General features: G+C 39.1%; 1 protein-coding gene across 4 annotated transcripts in view; it reads right to left on the reverse strand.

The window, feature by feature from the left end:
* Positions 1-286: 286 nt before the first annotated feature.
* USP32 (ubiquitin specific peptidase 32) overlaps positions 287-18,444 on the reverse strand; it is a 213,956-nt gene continuing 195,798 nt past the window's right edge. For all 4 annotated transcript variants that reach the window (XM_025851484.2, XM_025851483.2, XM_073879501.1 and 1 more), the window contains 8 exons: positions 16,592-16,776; positions 12,656-12,742; positions 11,456-11,576; positions 7,019-7,210; positions 5,190-5,478; positions 3,635-4,059; positions 3,062-3,154; positions 287-2,571 (listed from right to left, as the gene is read on the reverse strand). In XM_025851484.2, the coding sequence (XP_025707269.1) occupies positions 2,398-2,571; positions 3,062-3,154; positions 3,635-4,059; positions 5,190-5,478; positions 7,019-7,210; positions 11,456-11,576; positions 12,656-12,742; positions 16,592-16,776 (1,566 nt within the window). In that variant the 3' untranslated portion in view covers positions 287-2,397. The remainder of the gene's footprint in view (positions 2,572-3,061; positions 3,155-3,634; positions 4,060-5,189; positions 5,479-7,018; positions 7,211-11,455; positions 11,577-12,655; positions 12,743-16,591; positions 16,777-18,444) is intronic.

Here is an 18,444-nt window from a genome sequence, read left to right on the forward strand (position 1 = left end):
TCATCAAGTCTCTGTTCACTATCAGCTCTCATACACCCCCCTCCCCCCATGCCAGTGCCTTCCAAATAATTTCCTAACAGGGATATGAGCAAAGTTTAAATCAATTCACCTGGTCACTGCAGGGATCTTGTTCTACCTTCAACAGTTTCCATTCTTTCGGAGATGGAGCATCCACTCTATGTTAGGTAGGTATTATTCAAGTAGGAGAATTAAACAGGGTCACAGAGAGAAAGGCTGAAAAATTTGACTTTTTTGGTGTTTACTTGTATAGAGGAAAAACAGCACATAGATGCATCCACAGTATTTAATTTGTTTGGATAATAGTTACAGATAAACAGGTACACTCCATATACAATTACCAATACTTTTTTATACAGTTCATATTTCAGTACATCAACACTATTTTATTTACACTCTATTTATGTACATTAACATCTTTCTAAAGTCAGTGCATTGTCAACAAGTTTTATACAGTAATTTACAAGGTGAATGTAGTTAATAGTTAATTTAATAAATTTTCTGCTAGTCATGAATTAAAAAATTAATTACAACCAATATAACAAACACAGATCAAACAACATTAGTAGATTGTGCTACCTGCTTAAATAAAACATCTGTAAGGAAATTATTTTAAATCTTCCACTTTTTCACGGGATTTGTCCAGGTAGAAATGGACAGATTTTTATATACTGAAATCATGACACTATAAAGCCTGCATTTTGTCTGACTTCATCATATTTTACCATTTAGGCCACTCCTTCCTACTTGTAATTACAGTCTTTTTCTGAATAGGGTTTTGACTTAGGTATCCATTTAAAACAACCTTTCCAAATGCTCTGAGAAGAACTGGATAATAACCTGCCTCAGGTATCAGAGCACAAATGCTTAATTACATTGGTACCTACTATCTGTGAGGAAGGAAGGTTAATGAAATCTGACAATTAATGAGAATCACTCCCAGGGTCCAGATGAATAAAAAAAGAATGGAAAAAAAGGGGGGGGGAATATTTACTTTACATATATTTAAAAACAACACAGGGAAAAAAAATGCTGCCCGAAATAAATAACATTTATACTTTTGTTCCAGTTTTGAATTATCAGAGGAAAAAAATGAAGCGAGCAAAGAAACATAATTTTTGATGAACACTACTGTGAAATTATTAAAAAAAGAAAGAAAAAAAAAGACAAACACCAAAAAAACCAAAAGACCAAACAAATGGACATGCAAACAAAACAAAAGCTTACTTCCTAAACCCACCAATTAAATAAAAAATACATACTATCAGTGTCTGGGATGTGTTTTGTTTTTAAATTTAATATGATGGGGCAAAATACCCCCATTCAAGTTAATTTATAGCCCTTACAGCCATCAAATATGAACATGTTTTAAAAAAGTTCACTTGCATGTATTCTCTCTTTTTTTTAAAGTGCAAAACAAAGAAACAAAGAACAAACAACCCCTAGTTGTAAAACACCATCTAGCTTTGATGCCACCTTCCCTCTCAGAAGCTCTTGTGCAACGTGGGCATGTAATGATGGTGCAAATATTGGCAACTATCCTACTGTGCTTCAGCAGGGGTGGGGGATCCATTTCTGAGGACACTTGAAGTATCCTCAACGTAAGATGCCTCTATGTGCAGGGCTCCTTTAGCTGGATTTCCCAGGATGCTTTTTTTCCCCCTACAGGGTCTCTGACCATGGCCCTGGGTAGAAGGCACACAGCTCTTGAGAGAGTCTCCTTTCTGAACTGACCACTTCTATATGCCTCTGCCACGAATGACTGGTTGTGTCTCAAACACGAACACAACAGAAACAAAAAGCAAGAAAGGCATAGAAAGAGTGGGGGAAATGGTTTAAAAAATAAATAGAAAAATGTGTGTCCATGCCAGAAGAAACCTTTGCACACCTTCTGATCTTGCTTTCTCCATCTTGTCAATATAATGGAATAAAACTTCAGAAAAAGGAGGTAGCATATCATGTCGTCCCCAGACAACACTACAATTTTTTGTTTGACTTTGACTCCCAGGAAATTCTTAGCATTTTGTTATGGTTATTGGTAAACTCTACACTCACTACATGTTTGTTTATATCTGGACAAGCACAATTTAGTTCTTATTTGGTCCCAGGTGGCTGGTGCCAAACCCTTTTGCTTCCAGGCTAATGGTGGGCTCTGCCTGAAAGTTCTCTACCAGAGAGCTCGTGTGAGACACTTCCAAACCAAAGTATTACTACTGTTATGTTAACTGCTATTTTAATTAGGATTTTTATTTTGTGCTTCAGGGTCACAGGATAAAATAACTACATTTAGCTTGCCTTTCAGCGACGCTTCTGCCAAATGTCAGCTACAGGGAGCCGTCCCCCTCACCACTAGCCTGCCTAGCAGCCAGAGTGGAAGCTCTACTGTAACACACAGTACTTTTTGTAATCAGACTCAAAGTCTTCATCCATGCTGCTCGTGTCTGCCATCTTTTTGCCATCGATCTTTGGCAGAAATTGTGCATAGTCTATCCCCTGCTGCTCATAGAAAAGAATGTAGGCAGAGTCGGTGTCAATTTCATCTGGGTGAAGTTCCTGAAGGGGAAAGAAAAGCCTTTAATAAAAAAGCCGTCCCTATGCTGGCTCTTAATCCTTGCTAGGGAAGGGAGCACCAACCTTCTTTAATTACTAACCCAGACTGCTTCCAATCAACTTAATATTTTGGCTGCCTGGTACCTGCCCTAAAATAAGTCCTATTATTCTCAATGTTTGTTTTGGGGAAAATAGTCTGACCATTGACAAATAAGAAGAATGAAAACAAAATAAAGAAAAAAACATCAAATCCTAATAGCTCAAAAGGTAAGAACTTTTTCTCACTAACCAATATCTTCTTTTTCCTCACCGTTCATGTTTTCATTCTCTACTCTGCACATCACTTTTTTTCCTTTAATACTGAAGGCACCTATATAATGACTCTAACAAAAATATCTATTTCCTATTTGGGACAAAGTCCATGATTTCAACAAATGTTCCCTAGATTTGTCGACATTTCTGTTTCTTTTATTTAAAGAGTGGGGATATTTACCTTACAGCTGCTGTCATTATAACAGTACCACTTGCTGTTTGGGTTTTTGGCATAAGTGACATAATGGCCCCCGCCCAGAATTCCTGAATGGCACTGCAAGAGAGAAAAAAGTAGAGGTATGTTAGTGGTTAACAGCAGTCTGGCCAGGGCACAACACTAGGACCCAATCAGGAAAACACAATCACTTAAGCGATTAAGAAAAATGTTTTGGAACCACCTACCCTACCCTTTTCTAAAAATAAAACAAAAAGAAAAGTCAAAGTTTAAAAGCTCCAAATCTTACCATTTTATAGTTGTAACTATTTTTTAAAAAGCTAAAATTCCCTAGGTGTACATAACTATGAATGCCTTGAACCCGTGACTCCAATTATAATATTACATGATTATCCCCTGCATTACACTGGGAGCACCTTGGATTCTACCCAGAAGGCCAAGATCTACTGCTAACTTTGTTATCACTAAGTTCAACGCCTAGCAAATAAGGAGGCCCTGAAAAAAATGACTGATGAATGAATGAAGATGAAGGAACCACAGAGAAGTGCAGATCACTCTGGAAACCATGTAATCACTTACCGAAATTGCATATAGATTATAAATAGGCTTAACACGAACATCTTCTCTTTGGTCATCAGTGCTGTCTTCTTCACTGTGGTTTTCAAGCTGACCATTGCTGTAGCCATTGCCACATGCCTCATGATCATAAAGAAATCCATTGGCCAGAGCTCCTTCATGGTCCTGAGGGGTGACCAGCTCAGTTTGGCTGCCCCCCAGCATGTGCCCTCGGCTTGAGGCATCAGCCAGCTCACAAACTTGTCCAGCCCCATTCTCTCTGCTGGCATCCAAGTTCTCCTTACTACTTGACAGTTTATTTTTGCTGCCGATCTGGGGTAGCCGGAGCCTCCCTTTGCTCCTCCCTAAAGTCCTAGGGCTACTGTTAGGGCTGCTATTTTTGCTGGAGGGACAGCTGGTTCCACTTTTTCTTGTTGAAGAAGGTGAACCTGTGAAAGGGAGAGAAGGACAAAATTCATAAATCCCAAATGCCACAAGTTTAACCAGCCGCCAAATGCTAACTTTGAAGCCAACTTCACAAGTGTACACATAAAGGTAAATACAGGGGTGTTCTGACCAGCTACTTTTTATTCCTATTATGTAGCCAATGAGTTCTTCCTCAGGCCAAGCTCCCACAGGCAGCAATGTCCTGAAAACGTAAAGTACCATGTAGGGACTTAAAAACAGCAGAAAGATGAAAATAAAATAAAAACAAACAGCAGAAAGATAACTTCGGTCAGATTCAGTTCCAAACAATTAGACTAAAAAAAAAAAAAAACCACAATTACACTAAGATGTATTACAAATATTCTCCTTTGTTAAAGTAGATTAAAAGATATGATAGCCATTTATTAAGCACTTACTATTGCTAGGCACAGTATTGGGAACTCTCTACTATCTCTACCTCTCACAACAATCTGGTAAGGTAGTCGATCTCAAACTTTTTGGTCACAGCCTCCCTCATCTCCTTATGTACTCTTAAAAATTGTTGAAGACCCTAGAACTTTTGCTTCTGTGGGTTATATCTGTCAATATTAGTATTAGAAATTAAAACTGAGGAACTAAAAAATATAATACGTAAACACATATTTCACTGAAGATATCACATATCATGGTGGCTCTTACTCCAGGCACATTTGTGAGAATAGAAGTTGAAAAGGTGAATACTGTCTTAGTATTTTTTATGAAAAGAGTTCTACTCCTCCAGGCCCCCTGAAAGGGTCTCTCAGAGACCCTCTAGGGGTTCCCAGACTATACTTTGGGAACAAGGATGACAACTATCATTCATGATCACAACAGGTATCAGGCATATATGGTGTTTCGTTCTTGATGTAGCAAATCCTCAGACTCTGGGAACTTTTATGAATGAGAAAATAGATTTAGGGAGGCTGCATCTCTTGCTAAAAGTGACACAGGTGACTCAAATCTAGATAGGTCTGATTCCAGATAGGTTCCTTCTACCTCACCAAGCAGTTGTTCCAGAGTGGAAAAAGAGGGAAACACGAAGCCTATAGGGGTCCCAGGAAAGCCCTTCTCAGGGTGACATCTGGGCTCCATGAGACCCTCCAGGCTTCCTCACCTTTAGGGCTACTGATGATGTTTGCACTGAGTGAAGATGGGCTCTTGCTTAGGAGCACCTCCTCTTCCCCAGCTGAATTCTGAGCATCCACTTTCTTCACGTCTCCTCCCGGAACCCTGGGCTCAGAGAGGTCATCCCCCTGGGGTGTGAGTGGTTTACGCTGACAGAGAGCCGGGTCTCTTGGTACCAAAAAAGCACTCGGGTCAAAACTTTCACGAGGAAATTTAACAATTTTCTGTGACTTTATCCATCGACCATTTACAAATTGAAATCGTTTAAGGTGAATAATCTGAAGAAGGAAAGGTAGAAAACAATTACGTTAAAGGGTTCAGAAGATACAAAATTACATGTAAAAACCTCAAGTCTAATACATGTGAATGTTCAAGAATATATAATCTTTTTTTTTCAAAAAGAATATATCTTATTATGTAACAGAATTATCAGTGGGGCCACTGGCCTTTAGATGTATAGCTAACATGGTAATCTCCCTAATTTCATAACCTGTGCATATCCTAAATTCTTCCCAAATTTCTGCAACATCCTAGGAGCCCATATTTGCGTGTCTTCCTCTGCTTCCTGGGCCTGTGACCCACACTGACCTTTACCTTTTTCCAACATCATAGAAGATCCACTCACAAATATACTTCTGTCATGAAGACAGAAGACTATACTGAGTATTTTGAAGAAAAATGGATGAAACTTACCCAATCTCCAGTAGGAGGCCTCTCATTTCTTACCATATCCTTTGGTTGTTACCAGAGAGTTTCACTGTCCTAAAGAACGTAAGAATCTCCCTTTTCCTTTGTGGCTTCTCTTTTCTTTTTCAAGAGCAACAAATTCCTCTAATCTTATACAGTGTTATTATATGATCTAGTGTGGGCACAGATCTTTGGGTGGCTACCTCTACCCTAAACGCTCACAATTTACTGTGTATATAAAGAGAAACCCTTCCTAAGGGGTATACTCCTATATGGATCTACAGAAGCCCATGGAGCTCTCAACATAAAATTCATTCTTTAAAGACATAAAAAACATAGTTTTTATATAAATACCTTTACTGCATATGTTCTGTGTGATTTCACAGGCATACATAATTATCAAAACTCATCAAACTAGACATTTAAAATCTATGCATTTAATTTCATGTTAATTACACCTCAGTTAAAAATAAACTTTCCCCCTTCCCACCCACCTGTCCCAAGCTTGCCCCTGCCCTTTTCCTTTCCTCCCAGAGTTCCCATCCCTGGAGCTGGCTAATTAATGTTATTAATTTCCTGTGCATCCTTTACTGGGAAGTTGTTCTGGTCCAAGGAAAGAAAACCTACATTTACCGTCTCACAGAGTAGTAGGAAGAAGACATGAAGAAAAAAATACACACAAGGTCTGGTTAAAATATACCAGTGCCTTACAGTTACATTTGATATGATACTTCCACCCTTAAGGAAAAATACTTTCTTAAATGAACAGGAAGATATGGCACTTCAAACTCTCCTGACAAGCAACAGAAGCATCTTCTCCTGAAGTTCAAATTCACCAGGACGCACACCTTGCGGCACTTCTCACATACTGCACTGAACTACAGTTAATGTTCTATATGACTTCCCTCTCCTTCTAGCCTGTATGCTCCTTCAGAGCAGGAACTGGGAGTAATAATATGTATAGAACAATTAATCTGTGTGCAACACAAAAACCTTGCACAGCCAAAGGGTTTTAAATACTGCCACAGGAAGAGTCTTCTTATTCTCAAAAGTAATAAAATTCCTATCTGTTCATGACTTCCTTCCTATATGCCAGGCTCCTGCTCTCTCAGAGGTAGGGCTGTAACATACCAGGATTGGGGGAAGCCTCCAGAGATCCAGCTTCTTGGTTGCCAAGCAGTGGGTCTTACACTTGGAACAGTAGTACATCTCATTTTCCCCTAGCTCCTCCTCACTGGTGAAAGCACGGAGACAGCTGTCCAGGTTGATGGGCTCAGCTTGTGCTTGTCGACTCTGTTCCACACTCTCATGCTCATCGACAACCTGCAGATGGAGGGAACAATAGGAATGGCAGAAGGGGTGGGCGGAAGGGCAGGAGGGAGGGGGTTTAAAATGGTCCCATGGCTAGGCATCATCCGTTAGGTGACTCATTCTCATTTTATTCTACATGAGGAAAAAGAAAACAGGACTCAAACAAGTCTGAGCAAATGCAGTATTTGTACATTTACTTCCAAAATCACATCAATAACATTTGGATCAAATTTCTATTTATATGACTGTAATAATTGCTTTTCTTGAAAATTCTCTGAACTCTTCAAAATGACAAAAACAAGGAATTGCCTGTTTGTTTTACAATTTTTGAATTATAATGATATATTTTATTTAATCCAATACATACAAAATGTATCATTTCAACATGTGATCAATATGAGAATTATTGATGACATATTTTAGATTCTTTTTTTTTAAAGATTTTATTTATTTATTAGAGAGAGAGAGGATGAGAGAGAGCACAAGAGGGAAGAAGGTCAGAGGGAGAAGCAGACTCCCTGCTGAGCAGGGAGCCCAATGTGGGACTCGATCCCGGGACTCCAGGATCATGACCTGAGCCGAAGGCAGTTGCTTAACCAACTGAGCCACCCAGGTGCCCTAGATTCTTTTTCACTAAGTCTTTGGAATCCTTAACTTGAATCAGGCACATTTAAGTGTTCAAGAGCCACACGTGACTAGCGGCTACTACACCTCTATTTTACAATTTTGAAGTCCTAAAACAGCTTACATGTGAGCTCACCCTCAAGCCAGGGGTGTTGAGGTTAGGCCATTCATTTTCAAGCAGAAAGACAATATTATTAGTAGGCTGCAGGCTTTACAGGAGAAATAATATCACTGGAACACAGGTGCCAGATCTGGATTAAATCAGAAAGGGTACAAAAAGCTTGCCAAGAGAAGGGAACATATGAGAGCATGAAACCCCACAGGATAAAACTCATTTGCATGCTGGTGCCATGTAACAGAGTTATCAGAATACCATGTGTATCATCTGTCCCCTGCCTCATGGGGCGTTTTTACCAGAGACGGCAATAAAGAGACGGCAATAAAAGCAACAGCGGGCTCAAAAAATGCCTAACTTTGTCGAGAAGACCCCTAATACCTGCCCAAACCTTTCTGGTTCTACTAACCAGCATGCTAGGTTCAGGAGCAAGAAGGACATATGTATGAGAGAGAGAGAGAGAGCAGAGGGGGTAGGTGTGCAAGGATGTGTGTTGGAGGTAGTGTGGGGTCAGCAAAGAGGAGAGCGGGAGGTACCTAGAATGCAACAGACAAGGAAGAATTTTCCCGTCTCCCATTCTTGTTGCCACTTAACAGCAACCGAGAACCACAGCGGGTGAGGCACAGCATCAGGACTTTGAATGCTACCGTGAGACTTCACACAGGGATCTTTTCATCCCAGGGCGGGGTCTGGACACCAAGTCCAACAATAAGGTCTCTCTTTCTGGCAAAGGGCACACACATGTCCATTACTGAACTTATTACTGACCCCATTCAGAGGTGAATTTGTTCTCTTTGCCTGAGGCAACTTCCCTTCTGTTTTCCTTCCTGAACTTATGATGGGAACACTGAGCCACCTAGCTTACAGATTGGCACGGCTCAGGACATTCAGTTTACAAGAGGTTTTCATGTGTGACTTTCCCCACATGAGAGGCTTGCTGAGTCACAGGCTGTCAAATGCTGGGTTGACCATGCAGTTAACGGTTTTAGCATTGCATCACCAGCCATTTCTAAAGATCTACAAAGAGGAACTTAGAGAAAAGTCTTTTTTTTTTTTTTTCATAATGAGAAATCTGGCTTGACCTTAGGTCACTGACTTCTTTTCTGATACTAACTTTCATCATCTTTAGAGCTGGTCATCTAAGGGAAAAACAGACATGCTTCAAAAGAAAGTATGTTGCATCATGGTTGCTGGAATCAGAGGAGTAAAACAGTAATATTCTTTTCTCATAGCCAGTTAAACATTATCTCTATCAGGGATGCTTTATGGACAACAACCAATTGCAGTAAGCTAGTAAAGAATGTTGATCTTTATTCACTATATTTCTCATGGAACACACAGGCTACTGGAGACAAGGAGGAAGGTTCGTTAAAAAAAACCTATTTGTGGGCTGATAATAATTTTTATTTATCAATAAAATTTCCCTAAATGACAAAGATTCCCTTTTTATGTCTTGGGATCCATTCCCAGATCCTCTACCACTATTCAAATAGTTTAAATCACTCATTGGCACCCTCTTTCTTCTTCTGCTTGAAAGCTCATCCTTAACACAAAACATAAAGAATGAAGTCATGGCTTTCTCACATGATAAGACTATTAGAAAAAGAGGGAGATATAAAAAGCTATCTACTTCAATTAGCTATTGAGGAATGTGAAGTCTAAATAGGTGAAAAATAAAAAGACTAAGAGCAATTGCCTCTTTTTCTGTGTACCAAATAAAACATTTACATAGAAATTTTGAAAGCACAGAAAAATATAAAAAGGCAGGGAAACTTTTATATTCTTTTTTTTTTTTTTAAATGTAGGCTCCACGCTCAGTGTGGAGCTCAATGGGGGCTTGAACTCAAAACCCTGAGATCATGATCTCAGCCAAAACCAAGAGTGGGACGCTTAACCAAATGAACCACCCAGGTGCCTGCCGTTTTATGTTCTTTTCCTTTTCCTAAATAGTATTCTTTTATATTGAAAAGATTTTTCAGTATGTGCAATTCTATACCTTGCTTTAAAAATAACCCATGACATCGTTAAGTATCTTCCCATATATGCCAATAAAAAAAAAAAAAACTGTGGTAATGGGGCACCTGGGGGGCGCAGTCTGTTAAGCATCCAATTCTTGGTTTCAGCTCAGGTTGTGATCTCAGGGTCATGAGACCAAGCCCCGTGCAGGGCTCTGAGCTTGGCTCTGAGCTTCGCGTGGAGTCTGCTTGAGACTCTCTCAAATAAATAAATCTTTAAAAAAAAACCCAGAAACCCCCCAAAACCCCTGGTAATCATTATTTTCAATGACTGCATAATAGTTTACCCAGCTATTATACTATGCTTTATTTAACCATTCCTCTAATGTGGGACAAATACAAGTTTCAAATTTTTCTACTATTCTAAAAATACTATGATGAAGATTTGTCAGCAAATTACAGAGTATTTCCCTAGAATAAATTCCTAGAATCACTGGGATAAAAAACATAAAATATATGGGCAAAAATGTCAATTCTGAACCAAGGAATCTCCCTTGTCTACGTGACTCCCCAAGCACATGCAGAAACCACAGGTAGGAAGAGAAATTATGTAGAAATAAATTAGTCAAAAAAAAAAAAAAAAAGAAAGAAAGAAATTAGTCATGTGGCCCCAGCCCCTAGCAAAGCAGGATATATCAACAGTAAGTTGGTTTCCATGGTATCCTAAGAGCATCACTGAAAGTGGAAATGGGGTGAGACTGAACAGGTCACGTAGGCCCTTCTTTCTATAAGCAGAATGTCCTCTAGAGTTTTTCAGATTGTACACTGGAAATTTCCATCAAGAGCCACATAAATGCAAAAGCCACTACAATTCTTCAGGTGACTAAAAAAAAAAAAAAAATCCTTTGATTCTGTTGCTTTTACTTCTCCATCAGATTTGTCATATCTCTATCCATTAGCTACCTAGCCAAACTATCCTTCAAATGATATTTGGCAAACATTTTTAGGTATGGAGTTAGTATTCTTTTTGAAGTAACATTTTCAAAATTTAAAACTGCTCTGGCAATAGAGGAATGCTAAGTGTAAGAATAGCCACTGAGATATACTCTTAGGTGCCCGGTCTTCAAACTTTCAATCTTTTCTCTAATTTTTCTGATCAGTATGCCCATTAAGAACCTATAGCCCTGGGATGCCTTTGAGTTAAGTAACAGTGGTTACCAAATGCTACAGCTTCAATAATAATTAATAAACAGGCAGAGAGATATTTATTGCTTGGTATGTGATGGCCAAACAATATAACATCTTAAATATACCCAGAGTTTCAAGATTTATTTATTATTAGTATTTTTGAAATATAATGCCCCAATACAATTAACTCTAGAAGTGGGAAAACTGAAACATCCATGTAATCATGCCAATATATTAAGTGCCACAGAGAATACCAATGAATATTTTTCTGATTGATGATTTAGATCACCTAAAACAGAAACGGCACAATACGATTAAACTGGGAAAATGCTTACAAATAAAAATCACCATCTTATGGTGGCCTTGAGTACTCACCCTTTCCTGTGATGTTTGATAGCGGAGGTGAAGAGCTGTGGGGTCCCAATCCACAGCAATACAGGCATTTCCGATGAAAGCTCGGTCTTCCCCACAATCAATTTTACAGCCTCTGCAAAATCTAAAGGGGGGGGGGAATGATCTACTGAAGGATGGAATAATTATGAAAGAATCCAAATTTTCTTTATCAGATATATTCTCCCTTTCTACTCCACTTTCTTTCTTGGGTTCACAGTCTGTCATGGGCCTCTAACTTAAGACTGATCAATGCATGAATATATATTAGTAATTATTATTATTTCAGGGAAGCATGCCTATCACTTCTCATGTCTCTGTTTTTTCAAAGCACTTGACAGCCATTTTTAGTCCACATGAGTATGTGGACTTTATGGCAAGTAAATGACATGGAAATTGGACATTTGAGATAATACACGGGTAAGAAAATTCTAAATTTAGTTATTTAATGCTCTGAGGTAGGATAACTCATCTGATATAACAATGCCTATTTCTTTGTTTGTAAAAGTGATATGCTAAGTCTATTACAGTTCTCTGAAGGCTGACTTCAGTACTCAGGTATTTTCCAAGGTGCAACAGTAATGACCAATAAATCTCCATAATTCTTCTAAAAATAAAAAACAGATTTCCAGGAAAGTCTAGTAAGTAGACTGTTTCACTGGACTCAGAACTGCTAAACTGATTTATATTTAAAGAGCAGAAAGTATAAAATAATAAATGTTGATCATAAACTATGAATTTGATGAGTATCATAGAGTTTATAGAACCACCTAAGACTCAAGAGCAAACCTAAGTTATAGACCTCATAATAAGGAAAAGATGAATCAATAATTCCTAAGTTTATTCTAAGCTTCTCATTATTCAATATTACTTTTCAATATTACTTCTTTTTTTTTTTTAAGATTTTACTTATTTATTTGACAGAGACACAGCGAGAGAGGGAACACAAGCAGGGGGAGTGAGAGACGGAGAAGCAGGCTTCCCGCGGAGCAGGGAGCCTGATGCGGGGCCCGATCCCAGGACCCTGGGATCATGACCTGAGCTGAAGGCAGACACTTAACAACTGAGCCACCCAGGCACCCCATATTCAACATTACTTCTAAAAACTGGAAACCTTATGAAAAAGGTATAATATCTGAAGTTGCAATTCTACTAAAATTTTTCTTTTGCAGAAGATCACTTTACCTATACCATGGGCACCAAGCACAGGAGTTTCCATCTTTCTGCACAACTCGTAGAGTGAAGGGATATTGATAGCCCATACTGTCATCACTGAAACAGAACATAAACCAAAGAGTATAAAAAAACATTTCTGATTTGAGGTCTCAACTCCTTTTCATTTTCTCTTGAAGTAACCCAAGGCAGGGACATCTGTCATAGCAGTATGCTCATGGTGATGGTTCAATGCTGGTTATCTTAACCCATAAGCAGCAGCCAGCCCTGTACTAAACACACTCAGGGCTCCCATGCTGTATCCCTGCATACAGAAGGGTAGACAGACTAGACTGCCAGATGTCTCTAAGAGAGTCCATGTGGTCCACGCAAATTTTATAAGATAAGCAAATCATGAAATCAAATACCAATTATCCTTCAGTCCTAATTCTATCATAAGATTTAATTCACACTAAACAAGTAATTAGACCTTTCTATGACAAGAACATTGACACAGCACAGAAGGCTGAAACGTCATAATGGTTTTTTAGAAGAGTCGACTAACTATATATTTAGAAGTTTTCTTTAATCAGAATCCTGATGTGGTACATGAGTTACCCCTTTTCCCTGCTTTAACTACTCAAAGCTATAAGGTACATAACATTTTTATTTATTTATTTTTTTTAAAGATTTATCCATTTGACAGAGAGAGAGAGACAGCGAGAGAGGGAACACAAGCAGGGGGAGTAGGAGAGGGAGAAGCAGGCTTCCTGCAGAGCAGGCAGCCCCATGTGGGGCTTGATCCCAGAACCCTGGGATCATGACCTGAGCCAGAGGCGGGTGCTTAATGACTGAGCCACCCAGGCGCCCCAGTAACATTTTTAGAGTAATGTCTTTTAACTGCAAAACAGTCTTGAATTCTCCAACTTAAAAAAATATTTATTCATCCTTGCCCCAATAAGAAGCAATACAGGGCAGCACATCTGGCAATTGGCAGTGGCTATTACATGGTTGCTGAAGGTAATGAAACCATGATAAGGACTTCACACCTCCAAAAATCTCCGTTCCAAATATCCTACTTTGCAACAACCATCTCCTATCCTTTTAAATCACTTATTCAAGTATCACTACTTTAACAATTATTTGACCAAAGAGAAATTTATTTCTTAAAAAGATTTTATTTATTAGAGAGAGAGAGCAGGGGCAGAGGAAGAGGGAGGAGAATTCCTGCTGAGCCGAGAGCCTGACACGGGGGCTCGATCCCAGGACCCTGGAATCGTGACCTGAGCCGAAGGTAAGACACTTAACCAACTGAGCTACCCAGGCCCCCAAGACCAAAGAGAAATTTCTAGTCACTGCCCTCAAATCCTTACTTTTCCTCCTTGTCCACTGTCCCTCAAAATCATCTTTTATATAGATCCTCAATTCCAGGAATTTGTCCATCTAATGTAAACATTCAAATTTACTGACATTAACACTCACAAAAAGAGAGAACTGTACAATGAACCCCCATGTATCTGTCACCCAGCTGTAACAATCACCAATCCTTGGCCACATCTATTTCATCTATCCCCTGGATTCTTTCATTCCATTAAAAAAAAAACTATGGTAAAATATACATAAAATTTACCATTTAACCATTTTTAAGTATACAATTCGGTGGCATTAAGTACGTTCACAATGCTGTGCAACCATCACCACCATCCATCTCCAGAAATTTTTCATCTTCCCAAACAGAAACTGTGTACCCATCAAGCAATAATAATTCCCCTGCACCTCTCCTCCCAAACCCTGGTCACCCCTAATCTACTTTCTGTCTATGAATTGCTACTTGAGATATCTTTTAAAAGTGAAATCCCACAGTATTTGTCCTTTTGTGTCTGGTTTATTTCACTTAGTATAATGTTTCTTTTTTTTTTTTTTTTTAAGATTTTATTTATTTATTTGAGTGATAGAGAGCACGAGAGGGAAGAGAGTCAGAGGGAGAAGCAGACTCCCTGCTGAGCAGGAAGCCCGATGTGGGACTCGATCCCGGGACTCCAGGATCATGACCTGAGCCGAAGGCAGTTGCTTAACCGACTGAGCCACCCAGGCGCCCTAGTATAATGTTTCTGAGGTTCATCTATGTTATAGTGGGTATTGGAACTTCATTCCTTTTTATGGTTAATGAACCCTCCGTTGTATGGATATACCACATATTGTTTATCCATTTGTCTGTTGATGAACATTTGGGTTATTAGCCTCTTGGCTATTGTGACCCACTAATTATTTTGAAGGAAATTGGAGGCATTTTACCATTTTCATTCATAAATATTTCAGCGTGTTTTCTCTTATTATTTCTTTATTGCCTGTAGAAGCACTTTCTCTTTTACCTATTCTAACCTCCATGCCTTAATCTACACCACTCCACCAAAACAGCTTTTGCAAAGGTCACAAAGACTGCCATTTTATCAAGTCCAGTGGTCAGTTCCCACTGGCTGTTCCTTCTCAATCTCACTTGTTGTCATTTTTCTTTCTTTTTTTTTTTTTTAAAGATTTTATTTATTTATTTGAGAGAGAGAATGAGAGAGAGAGAGAGAGAGCATGAGAGGAGGGAGGGTCAGAGGGAGAAGCAGACTCCCCGCTGAGCAGGGAGCCCGATGTGGGACTCGATCCCGGGACTCCAGGATCATGACCCGAGCCGAAGTTAGTCCCTTAACCAACTAAGCCACCCAGGCGCCCGCACTTGTTGTCATTTTTCAACCTCTAAACGTTGGAATGGATCAGGAATTAGACTGTGGGTATCTTCTCTATATAACTCTTACTCTCTAAATGATATCATCTAGTCTCAGGGCTTTAAATACCAACTATTTGCTGATGACACCTGTTTCCATCTTCAGCAAAGGACACTTCAGTCTATTTCCCACTTGAAAATATAACCTACATCTTGAATTTAACTTGATTCCTGTCATCTCTTGCCCAAACCTGCTCCTTCCTCAGTTTTCCTCATTTCATTAAATGTTAAGACCATTCATAAACAATTGCTCAGGCTGAAAACCAAGCTTGGATTTCTCTTTCTCTCATACTCCATATCCAATTCATTAGCAAACCCTGGGAAAAGTCCTCATTTGGAAGTCTTTCAATTCAGTCCGACTTTCCTTCAAATTTAATCCTGCCTTACTGTCATTTTTACTAAACACAACATTCCTCAACTAAATTGCTTATCTATTATTTGCAGTTTTCCTTTAAGATTTATCCTCAAGCCTTATTGTCGGCATCAAAAAACCCCATAACATAACCTACCAGCAAAGACAGCTTCTATTCAGTTAACACAGAAGCTGAACTCTCACTTGCACCATGACAACGAGATAATAAACTGCAATTCAGTTCCGATATAAATAAGGCATCATGATCCTAACAATTATTAGAAATAAACACATTTACTAATCCAACAGAACACTGGTAGGAGGAATGGAAAGAAAACAGAAGACATTTATTTTCTTTACCTAGACTTACGAAATTATTCTGTGTTAAACTGACATGGTATGGAAATAATCCAACTAAATCATTTATGGCATGGGAATTTTTTAGAGTTCATGTATAGAAATGCACACTATTGTTCCCATCCTCAATTTCAGAGGGTTGAGAGGATACAAATTTCCTGGTGAATTCATACTCTCTAATTTTGCAATAACAAAAGTCAAGGATATTACCTGAAGGATTTAAAGCATTAGCAGGAGGAGTTTTAGGTAAGAGATTAGAGAATGAAAGGATTATTAGACACTAGAATGTCTAGGTGATAAAAGGAAGCTGTATAGTCTCTCCTACTCAAAAGATGAAACCAAATCGTTGAATTATACGCTCTCTGCGTGGTTCTTAAACAAGTGATTAACCTAACATGGGATGTATCCTATGTATCACACAGAATTCATAGAAATTCTTCTTCTTGAGTTTGGAAACCACAGGTCTAGGCTGATCCCCTAAACTCACCAATCCTGAGCATGGTTACTGGCTTCCTGAGGTGGGAGTGGGCTGGCTAATCGAGACACTTGAATCCAAACCGCATCATACAAGTCCTTCTTCCGGGTATGCACCGTACATGGAACAATCAGTGGCATTCCAAAGAGGCTGGGGCGATTCTTCTGAGATGAAAGGAAATACAGTTCTGTCCTCATCTGTATGTACAAACAAGAGAAGAGAGGACTGAGAAGACAGGCCTTTGATTCCTCCCTTTCATTCTTCTAAGACGGCCAATAACAGACATTGTTATCATTTTCAAATTAGTCACTACCACACCTCCATTTATTGACAGAACCATCTTTCCCTCATATGAAGAGAATGATTATTTAAAGTGGAGTCACTGAAAGGCTGAGGTATTGCCAGCTTCAGAGCTGCTATCAAACATAGGTTTTCGGCATTTAATATTTTCAAACTAGTTTTTTCTAATAAATATTTCTCACACACACTGATTCATATGTAAAAACCAGTAATAGTTTCATAGCTCAAGGCTTTTAAAAGCAATTAAAATCCTTTCTCTAGAAAGTATGCCAGTAAACCAAAACTCCCTCCAAATGCGATTTTCTAATAAGGTGTTGACAGTTGCTGTTAGAGCATAATTCTCAAACTTTTGGAAAGGTACAAAACCCAGTCATTTAATGCTGTAAACACTTATGCACCTTCCTAAAAGTAGCTGAGTGACGTTAGTCTTTTTTTGTTTTTTAATTACATGATAGAATAAAAGTAAGGTACACTTTAAAAATATTTGATTTTAGTATGTTAAGGAGATTTTTATGATATTCCTTAATATAGAGATACTGCACAGAAGTAGCTTAGAAATGGCTGCTTAATAAAACAGAAGTTTAGGGGTGCCTGGGTGGCTCACTTGGTTAAGCGACTGCCTTCAGCTCAGGTCATGATCCGGGGTCCTGGGATCGAGGCCCATATAGGGCTCCCCCTGCTCTGCGGGGATCCTGCTTCTCCCCTCTGCCTCTGCCTGTCACTCCCCCCGCTTGTGCTCTCTCTCTCTGTGTCAAATAAATAAAATCTTAAAAAAACAAATAAATAAAACAAAAGTTTAATGTAATAGAAAGGTTGGTTGGAGTTCAGGATTACTCAAAAAAGCTGTCAAGCACTTGGGACATTTAATTCTTTAAGGTTGGTCTCTGTGTAGTAGTTAGAGAAGCTAAATCAACAACTTAAAAACTCACTAAGGGTTATCTAGTTTCTAGGTGAAAAGACTTCAGATTCTCAAGCATTTTATCTTGCCATTATTCATTTTTTAATTAAAAATTTTAAAAAGATTTTGATTTTATTTTTTTAAAGATTTCATTTATTTATTTGACAGAGAGAGCGAGAGCGCACAAACATGCGGAGCAGCAGACAGAAGGAGAGGGAGAAGAAAGCTCCCCGCTGAGCAGGGAGCCCGATGCAGGACTCGATCCCAGGACTCTGGGATCATGACCTGAGCCAAAGGCAGCCACTTAATCAACTGAGCAACCCAGGTGCCCCTAAAAGATTTTATTTTTAAGTAAACTCTACATCCAACGTGGGGCTCAAACTTACAAACCCCGAGATCAAGAGTCGCACGCTCCACTAACTGTGCCAGCCAGGCACCCCTTGCCATTATTTATTTAAGCTTAGTTAAATACATGATTCTAAGACCCCATTTCATGTGTTGATGTTCTTACAAGACTCATAGAAGTTGGGACGCCTGGATGGCTCAGTCGGTTAAGCATCTGCCTTTGGCTCAGGTCATGATCCCAGGGTCCTGGGATAGAACCCCACGTAGGGCTCCCTGCTCAGCAGGGAGCCTGCTTCTCCCTCTCCCTCTGCCCCCCCCCCCC

This window comes from Callorhinus ursinus, unplaced genomic scaffold (genome assembly GCF_003265705.2).
Source record: "Callorhinus ursinus isolate GAN/ISIS: 27379988/994484 unplaced genomic scaffold, GSC_fseal_2.0 scaffold34, whole genome shotgun sequence".
NCBI classification, from domain to species: Eukaryota; Metazoa; Chordata; class Mammalia; order Carnivora; family Otariidae; genus Callorhinus; species Callorhinus ursinus.